The sequence below is a fragment of the Oncorhynchus tshawytscha genome, linkage group LG09 (assembly GCF_018296145.1).
Source record: "Oncorhynchus tshawytscha isolate Ot180627B linkage group LG09, Otsh_v2.0, whole genome shotgun sequence".
Taxonomy (NCBI): domain Eukaryota; kingdom Metazoa; phylum Chordata; class Actinopteri; order Salmoniformes; family Salmonidae; genus Oncorhynchus; species Oncorhynchus tshawytscha.
In genome coordinates, this window is record NC_056437.1 from 74,421,108 (window position 1) to 74,431,107 (window position 10,000).

Here is a 10,000-nt window from a genome sequence, read left to right on the forward strand (position 1 = left end):
CACGGATGTATCCGCAGGCAAGACAGATATACCCTCACGGATGTATCCGCAGGCAAGACAGATATACCCTCACGGATGTATCCGCAGGCAAGACAGATATACCCTCACGGATGTATCCGCAGGCAAGACAGATATACCCTCACGGATGTATCCGCAGGCAAGATAGATATACCCTCACGGATGTATCCGCAGGCAAGACAGATATACCCTCACGGATGTATCCTCAGGCAAGACAGATATACCCTCACGGATGTATCCGCAGGCAAGACAGATATACCCACACAGATGTATCCACAGGCAAGACAGATATACCCTCACGGATGTATCCGCAGGCAAGACAGATATACCCTCACGGATGTATCCGCAGGCAAGACAGATATACCCTTACGGATGTATCTGCAGGCAAGACAGATATACCCTCACGGATGTATCCGCAGGCAAGACAGTTATACCCTCACGGATGTATCTGCAGGCAAGACAGATATACCCTCACGGATGTATCTGCAGGCAAGACAGATATACCCTCACGGATGTATCTGCAGGCAAGACAGATATACCCTCACGGATGTATCTGCAGGCAAGACAGATATACCCTCACGGATGTATCTGCAGGCAAGACAGATATACCCTCACGGATGTATCTGCAGGCAAGACAGATATACCCTCACGGATGTATCTGCAGGCAAGACAGATATACCCTCACGGATGTATCCGCAGGCAAGACAGATATACCCTCACAGATGTATCCGCAGGCAAGACAGATATACCCTCACGGATGTATCCGCAGGCAAGACAGTTATACCCTCACGGATGTATCTGCAGGCAAGACAGATATACCCTCACAGATGTATCCGCAGGCAAGACAGAGCAGAAATAATACATGCCATATTACTGTACATTTCTCCTAATTACAGAATATCTAACCTCAAAGCCTGTCAGTAATATCGAAGGACGTCTGAGAAATGTCAAAGTAACATTTCCACAATGCAACAAGGCACTGTAATTTCTTCTTAACGTCTCAGTTAGCCTGAGTAATACTCTAGCAAGGTCACATGGATGTTAGCCATTAGCGCTAGGCGCTAGCTGACTGACTGAGGTGGCATTAATCCTGGGAGAATCGTTTCCTGCAGATTAAACGGAGCTTGAAGCCTTTAAGCTGCTGCTGCCGCCTGAGACTAGAGAGATGCCAACTGAGAGTCTGCGTGCCAGCGGTGCGACGGGCACGGAAACCAGGCAGAGAGAGCGATGTGCCACCGTGTCATAGTAGCCTGGGGTGGTACACACACACACACACACACGTACGCACGCGCGCACACACACACACACACACACACACAAAGACAAAAATACACACAACAAGAACACACCACATTGGATGGAGAAACCAAACTGACACAGCGACACTGTCACTTACAGCACTGACCTTAAAGCTCCAGTAGTTGGGTTGTTGCTGGGGAGAGAGAAAAGGAAAGAGAGAAGTGTTAGACATTTACTCTCAAGTATCTGACAGCTAACAATAAAAGCAGCTCTCTGAGAAATTTCATGCTGGGTGAGGGAGAGAGAGAAAAAGAGACAGAGGGAGCGATGTTGAAAGAGATGGACAGAAGAGGAGAGGTAGAGAGAGGCTGAAATAGGTAACCCAAAGGCCCTTGACAGTGACACACCAGCATCAAATGCTCTTAGAAGTGGCACCATTCCCAGCCCAAAACATGCTAGACACACACTACCTAGCCCACTCCCCACACACACACATATCGAGCACAGACATACAGACACAAACACACACAAACACGCACTATCCCAAGCATCCTGTCATTATCCTCCGTCAGAGCCAACACAGGGAATATTGACAGACCATTAAGGGAATCGTTAATACAGCAAGAAGGTTACAATGTTCTTAGCAATTGATTAGCATGTGGATGTGGGCAGGAGAGGGTGAGGGAGGGATCTGTTTGTGTCGCAACTCAAACCAAGTAGGAACTAGTTACAGGCTGTGCCTTTTGACAGGGTTAAATGAAAGAAGTCAAATTGAATTAAACAGGCCACTCTGTCAGTCGTTCAGATGTTGGCCTGTCTCCCAGACTTCTCCATCATCCATCTGCAGACAGGCCCCATCTCTTCCTCCTTTTCTCTTCCTTTTTGCTCCCTCACTCCACCTGCCTCTCTCTCTATCCATCTGATATTCTCTACCTAACCCACTACCTCATTGCCTCTCCCTCCTCTCTTTTTGTCCTCCTCTCCCTCCCTTTGCCCCTCTCTACTGTGACAGGGGAAGTTCCATTAAAACATAATAACCATGGTGTGTTATAAACCAGGCCAGGCTTCCAACGGCCTGGAAACACCTCACAATCATATGTAAATTAAAAAGATGGCGACAATTCATGAATTTTGATCCCAAATCTAAACTCTTATTCTAGTTCCTTATTCTTATCTGCAGGCAATTTCCAGTTAATTTACCGGAGTGACCGCTTTCCCTGCTGCCATATATCCACCGGCGTGAGGGTAAGACAAAATGACAGGTAGCCTAGGTTTTCTTCATTTGATTTATCATCGTCGGCTAGTTTTTCTTTCTCAGTGTTTCCTTTCGATATCGCCTCATCATATTTTTATTATGGACATCAGTAAGAGTTAATTTGCAACTGATGTGTTACTTTATCCTCTCCCCATCTGTCTCTCACCCAGCATAGCAATTTATAATAGATGAGCGACATTCATTTAACTATGAAAACCGAGGCAGCTAGCTAGCTGGAGAGCTGGTTATGGCTGGTGGGAATCCTGCCTGACCTACACGATGCCAGTCTCTCTAAGCCTAAGGTGTTCCTCCCTCTATCTCTCTCATTGACACCGTGTTAACCAGTCCTGCAGGGCCAAGCTATAGATTAAGGAGGCAGCCTGGTGTACAGGGCAGGCAGGCACACTGATACAATAGTAGCTACCTCTACACCCCATGCTGATCAATGGAGCTGAATGTTTAATGATCCGGTCCAGACTAACGTGATGACCTGGAGAGAGTGGCAATATACCACCACAGGGCACCGGGTGGCACCGTCATGACTCCCTGCCATGGCAACACCTATACCCACAGCTTCAGACTGACCCTGTATCACCGTGTTCTGTCCACTGTATACCGTTCTCTGTTTTCCCTGTAGAACCCGGAGAGAGGGACAATGTACGCCCACAGGACAGGGGCAAAATGCCTTGCCATGGCAACAGCAACTAGCCTGTTACCAGACCTGTTTGTGACAGGAATCAGCTATACAGCGCACACATGCTTGAAACCAGGCTAAACAACTACAGCAACAGTCTGGAACTTTCTCTGGTTCTCTGAACCACATAGGTGGCTGCTGATTATATATACAGATGAGCCTCCCTGATCAGTTCACCTTTTCTCTACATTGCAGGATGGATGGGGCATGAGCTGAAATTAAATGTTGGGATTGAGTTCATTGTAATGTCTAGCAGTGTCAGAACTGGCTAGAACGATCAGATTCAGGAAGACAGTGTTGCTTACACTGACGCAAAATAAATGGGAATCGGCCCAAACCCTCTGCTTCCTTTACTGGGGTGCTGAATGTTACTAACGTGAAAACACATCTCTATAAGAGAATGTTGGGATGTCACTAAAGTCTACTAGAGAACACATTGAGTTCAACTCCTCTCTCTTGGCCTCTCTCATTTCTCTCTGTTCTGTAAGTGACTTCTAGTCTATTCTACTGGTTTTGTGTTGGAGGTCAGGTGAACCAAAGCTTTGTGCCTTTGTGTGTGTCGGCAGGATGGAAATGTGTGTGTGTCCATGTGGAAAGTAGGTCATGACTGGAATAGGAGGTAGGCTCTATTCACTGAGGATGGGCTGGGTTAGATTCTACCTGCTCATGTGTCAGTCAGTCATTCAGTCTAGCCTGCCTGGGCTCTATAGGGTTGCCCCTGACAACCCTGGAACTGACAGACAGACAGAGGCTCAGCGGGAGCATTTCTACAAGTGAATAACTCTCGAATGATTTTTCCCCCTCACAGACTAGTAATGTGTGAATGTTTATTGGGCATGTGCCTGTTCTGTGGACTGTGGTGTAATGAGTCTTGTTTACAGATCTATGGTCAGAGTAAACAGCCTCTCTTTCTCCACCACTTCAGCCCCTGTTGTTGCTTGAACTGCACCTTGATTGGCCATCCTACAGATTGGCCTTTGAGTCGTGAATACTGCTACCGTGTGATAGATAGCACAGGTCAGTGGATTCTAAGGTAGCGACAACACTACGCGTTCAGTAATACAAAGCCGTTTTGTTTACCTAGAAGTATAGTTTCTGACCAATCATATCCTTTATATACTGTATACTAATTGAAAATGAACCCTCCCTCCTTTTGCCCCTCTCTACTGTGACACATGCTAGTCTAGACCAGGGGAAGTTCCATTAAAACATAATAACCATGGCGTGTTATAAACCAGGCCAGGCTTCCAACGGCCTGGAAACACCTCACGATCATATGTAAATTAAAAGATGGCGGCAATTCATGAATTTTGATCCCAAATCTAAACTCTTGTTCTAGTGCCTTGTTCTTATCTGCAGGCAATTTCCAGTTAATTTACCGGAGTGACCGCTTTCCCTGCTGCCATATATCCACCGGCGTGAGGGTAAGACAAAATGACAGGTAGCCTAGGTTTTCTTCATTTGATTTATCATCGTCGGCTAGTTTTTCTTTCTCAGTGTTTCCTTTCGATATCGCCTCATCATATTTTTATTATGGACATCAGTAAGAGATCATTTGCAACTGATTGTTACTTTATCCTCTCCCCATCTGTCTCTCACCCAGTGTAGCAATTTATAATAGATGAGCGACATTCATTTAACTATGAAAATCGTTTTTCAAAGTTAAATGCTTGAACTGCACCGTGATTGGCCATCCTACAGATTGGCCTTTGAGTCGTGAATACTGCTACCGTGTGATAGATAGCACAGGTCAGTGGATTCTAAGGTAGCGACAACACTACGCGTTCAGTAATACAAAGCCGTTTTGTTTACCTAGAAGTATAGTTTCTGACCAATCATAACCTTTATATACAGTATACTAATTGAAAATAAATGAGCCCCCCAAAAAATCCTACTCTGTGCCAAACCCCTCTCAGCATATCCAGGCGAGTCAACACTCTGCATCCACCTCCTCAGCTCCAGATTTATCGTAGTCACCACACACCAGTCTACCATACTAGCTAATACATACAGTATGACTCCACCAGCATCCCTAGTACTAAGCTGAAACATCTTTATCCCCCCATGTAATACATACTCCTGCTGCGTTACATATTTACTACCCAATGTGTTTCAGGTCACAGATCTGCCTGCACCTCCATGCAGAATTAGAGGTGAGAAACCTGGGGTTAAATGTATGCTGTTAACCCTCCATCCTCCCTCTCCCCTCCCTCTCCCCTGCCACAGCATACACACACCAACTCAAAAAGAAACACACACACACACATACACCACAACCCCAACAGCATCCCTGCCTCACTGTCCAGCGTAAACACACACACACGCACACACACTCACACTCACAGACTGGAACGCCGCACTGCCTGACCTGCATGCAAAGCAGGCTGCGCTCTCTCCTTTCCTCTCCTTCCTACACCCCTCCTCCACCCCCCCCCCTCTCATTCCGTCATTCTATCACTCAGTCAGTCTCTCTCGCTCTATTCCTCAATCTCTCACTATTATTCACATGTACCCACACACCTGTACACATACACATACATACACTCTACCAGAATGCCTGCCTTACACCAGCCAAACATATGGAGCCTGTCCCCACAACAACCACAACAAACATAGACCAGCCCTGCCCCAGACCTAAACACACTCTTCCCTCACTAAACACCCCACGTCCTCCCCCTGCTCTCACCTCCTGTCCTCTCTCCTCTCCAGTCACACCAGGCTGTCCCTTCCCTCCGTCAGGTGCAGAGGATCCTCATACCGCTTTGTCACTCTCCCTCCCTCTGGCTCTCTCTTTCTCCCCTCCCCTCCCTCTCTCTCTCCGGCACATGCGGCGGAAACTCTTTTATTTAATTCATTACAACACCAGGCGATTAACTCCTTCGCAGATGGGTGGCTGTCTCCCTCCCGCTGGCGCTGGCTAATTGACTAGCAGGCTGGTTGACTGGTTCCTCTGCTGCTCCCCTCTTTCTCTCTCTGTCTGTCCCCCTCCTCCCCCCTGTCCATGTTTCACCCAGACGATCGCATGCACAACCAGTAGATGACAAGGAATTCCAGACTTTGCTGCTCTCTCCCCTGTGCCCTGATGACGATATCCTGGCGACCTAGGATTTGTAACTGTGTCTCTCACTCTCTCACTCTCTCTCTCACTCTCTCTCTCTCTTGTTCTATCCCTCCCTCTCTCCAGCCTGACCTTTGCAATGTGATATCATCTCTTTCCATATTAGGGAGAGGTTGCTGTGGCAACCATGGACTCCACCTTTCTCTCACCCACCCTCCCCTTTTCTCTCTCCCTCCCATTCTCCCAATGCTCTTATGATTACTTTGGCTTTGCCTCTTTATGCACACAGAGAGAGAGAGAGAGAGAGAGAGAGAGAGAGAGAGAGAGAGAGAGAGAGAGAGAGAGAGAGAGAGAGAGAGAGAGAGAGAGAGAGAGAGAGAGAGAGAGAGAGAGAGAGAGAGAGCATTTCCATGTTGCTACGTAGGTGAGAGTGTATTGTGTGTCAGCTTCATGCTCCAGTGGAGCCGCCCTGCCCCTCTATGAGGGGGTCTACAGGCTGGGTGACTAAACTTTGTCAGTCCAGACAAACATACACACTGGGCTGTGACAGCCTGATAAACACTGCTAACAAGGTGATGCTGGGCCATCAGACAAATCTCTCTCTCTCTCTCTCTGTGTGTGTGTGTGTGTGTGTGTGTGTGTGTGTGTGTGTGTGTGTGTGTGTGCCAATACACTATATTCATGTAAGTACCCTTAGGTAGTGTTTACCTGTTCGCGCGCGGCTCGCTCTCTGTCAGGCTGCCTCATGCTGCCATGGGAGGGTGAGGGCGAGGGGGGGTTGTGGTGCTGATGCCCGGGGTGCTGCAGCTGGGGCGGGTACTTGTTCTTCAGGTGGTCCATGAAGGCATCCCTCTTGCGCTCCATGTCCACCTTGTGCAGGTTGGTAAGGGCCTCCAGGCTCTGGGCTGCGATGACTGTGTGGCGGTGCTCCGAGGTGTGCACCAGACCCACGTTGGAGAAACGCCGCGTCCCGTTCCCCAGCGTCCGGTACTCCCGCGGGTACTCCAGGTCATCCGTCGAGATCATGTGACCGCCACCACGCTCTGAGGGATCTGAGATGGACGGAAGGAGGGATAGAGGGAGGGTGGGGGTAGCAGGTCAGGTGGAAAGTGGATCGCCACACACAGGACAGGCAGGCAGAGACAGATGTGGAGATGAATGCACACAAACATCCAGAGACACAGACAGAGGCAGTCAGACATACAGACGTCCACAGAGAGATGAACACAGAGGAGAGGAAAGTGATAAAGGAGACAGAGAGACAGAGAGAAGGAACGAGAGAGAGAGAGAAAGAGTGGGATGGGATGTTAGACACATTGTCACCAAGACGGAACAAAACCGAACAGAACAGAACGGAAGAGAGAAAAGCGTCTCCCTGCAGGATTATTGATCTCAACTTTAGAGGGGGGGATGCTCCTGCAACAGATCAAAGAAAAGAATGGAGCAGAATTTTCTCTGTAGGATATTCTATTTCTCTGTTCCTATTTGTCATCTGAAGTGCCTTTCATTGCTTTCTGAAGACACAGAGAGAGAAAAATTACCTCTACAAAATTGGGGAGGCAGCTGCACCACTCCCTGTGGTGGGGGGGTCGGTGACACACAAAATGGGTGACAATGGGGATCAATGAGTTTAAAGCATGAGAACAACAGGGGTTGCCATTCGCCCACTCAGTTACCTTGTTTTGGATAACAGGCCCCAGCGTTGGCTAAAAGAAGAAACATGCCCAAGGTTAATCTGTGTGTGCACAGACCATACACACACACACACACACACACACACACACACACACACCTTTGACACAGTCCCACTCTCCATGTACCACCTGTGTAATGGATTATGAATGAAATACGTACAGTTGAAGTCGGAAGTTTACACACACTTAGGTTGGAGTCATTAAAGCTTGTTTTTCAACCACTCTACAAATTTCTTGTTAACAATCTATAGTTTTGGCAAGTCGGTTAGGACATCTACTTTGTGCATGTCACAAGTAATTTTTCCAGCAAATGTTTACAGACAGATTATTTCACTTATAATTCACTGTATCACAATTCCAGTGGGTCAGAAGTTTACATACACTAAGTTGACTGTGCCTTTAAACAGCTTGGAAAATTCCAGAAAAGGATGTCATGGCTTTAGAAGCTTCTGATAGGCTAATTGACATCATTTGAGTCAATTGGAGGTGTACCTGTGGATGTATTTCAAAGCCTACCTTCAAACTCAGTGTATCTCTGCTTGACATCATGGGAAAAGCAAAAGAAATCAGCCAAGACCTCAGAAAATAAATTGTAGACCTCCACAAGTCTGGTTCATCCTTGGTAGCAATTTCCAAATGCCTGAAGGTACCACGTTTATCTGTACAAACAATAGTACGCAAGTATAAACACCATGGGACCATGCAGGAAGGAGACACGTTCTGTCTCCTAGCGATGTACGTACTTTGGTGTGAAAAGTGCAAATCAATCCCAGAACAACAGCAAAGGACCTTGTGGAGATGCTGGAGGAAACAGGTACAAAAGTATCTATATCCACAGTAAAACGAGTCCTATATCGACATAAGCTGAAAGGCTGCTCAGCAAGGAAGAAGCCACTGCTCCAAAACCACCATAAAAAAGCCAGACTACCGTTTGCAATGGGGACAAAGATCGTACTTTTTGGAGAAATGTCCTCTGGTCTGATGAAACAAAAATAAAACTGTTTGGCCATAATGACCATCGTTATGTTTGGAGGAAGGGGACGCTTGCAAGCCGAAGAACACCATCCCATCCGTGAAGCACGGGGGTGGCAGCATCATGTTGTGGGGGTGTTTTGCTGCAGGAGGGATTGGTGCACTTCACAATATAGATGGCATCATGAGGTAGGAAAATGATGTGGATATATTGAAGCAACATCTCAAGACATCAGTCAGGAAGTTTAAGCTTGGTTGCAAATTGGTCTTCCTAATGGACAATGACCCCAAGCATCCTTCCAAAGTTGTGGCAAAATGGCTTAAGGACAACAAGGTCAAGGTATTGGGGTGGCCGCCACAGAGCCCTGACCTCAATCCCATAGAAAATGTGTGGGCAGAACTGAAAAAGCATGTGCGAGCAAGGAGGCCTACAAACCTGACTCAGTTACACCAGCTCCGTCAGGAGGAATGAGCAATAATTCACCCAACTTATTGTGGGAGGCTTGTGGAAGGCTACCTGAAACATTTGACCCAAGTTAAACAATTTAAAGGCAATGCTACCAAATACTAATTGAGTGTATGTAAACTTCTGACCCACTGGGAATGTGATGAAAGAAATAAAAGCTGAAATAAACATTCTCTGACATTTCACATTCTTAAAATAAAGTGGTGATCCTAACTGACCTAAGACGGAATTTTTACTAGCATTAATTGTCAGGAATTGTGAAAAACTGAGTTTAAATGTATTTGGCTAAGGTGTATGTAAACTACCGACTTCTACTGTATGTGTATGTATTTATAAAGGTTGTTATAAATCCTCATGGTTTGATATTAACGTTTATATTCCAGTAGCAGCAGGCTAATAGATGGTATAATACAACATCCATCATTACCCAGAAGGTTCAGATACCCAAACACTTTTAAATACAACAGTTGGCAGGATCTAATTAGAATCATTCAATTCAAAGCAGGTACAAAAATAAATCATTCAAAAGCAGTTAGGGAAGAAAAAAAACATTGATTAAACTAAAGGCACAGAAGAAGAAAAAAACTGTGAAAAGTAGTCAGGC

General features: G+C 46.5%; 1 protein-coding gene across 7 annotated transcripts in view; it reads right to left on the reverse strand.

The window, feature by feature from the left end:
* LOC112225730 (SRC kinase signaling inhibitor 1-like) overlaps positions 1-10,000 on the reverse strand; it is a 112,434-nt gene that overhangs the window by 66,748 nt on the left and 35,686 nt on the right. For 5 of the 7 annotated variants that reach the window (XM_042327423.1, XM_042327422.1, XM_042327421.1 and 2 more), the window contains exons 2-4: positions 7,941-7,970; positions 6,973-7,316; positions 1,415-1,450 (exon numbers count right to left, since the gene is read on the reverse strand). In XM_042327423.1, coding sequence (XP_042183357.1) covers positions 1,415-1,450; positions 6,973-7,316; positions 7,941-7,970 — 410 coding nt within the window. Of the gene's footprint in view, positions 1-1,414; positions 1,451-5,892; positions 6,290-6,972; positions 7,317-7,940; positions 7,971-10,000 lie in introns of those variants that run through there. The other 2 variants (XM_042327420.1, XM_042327424.1) reach the window with 2 other exon arrangements.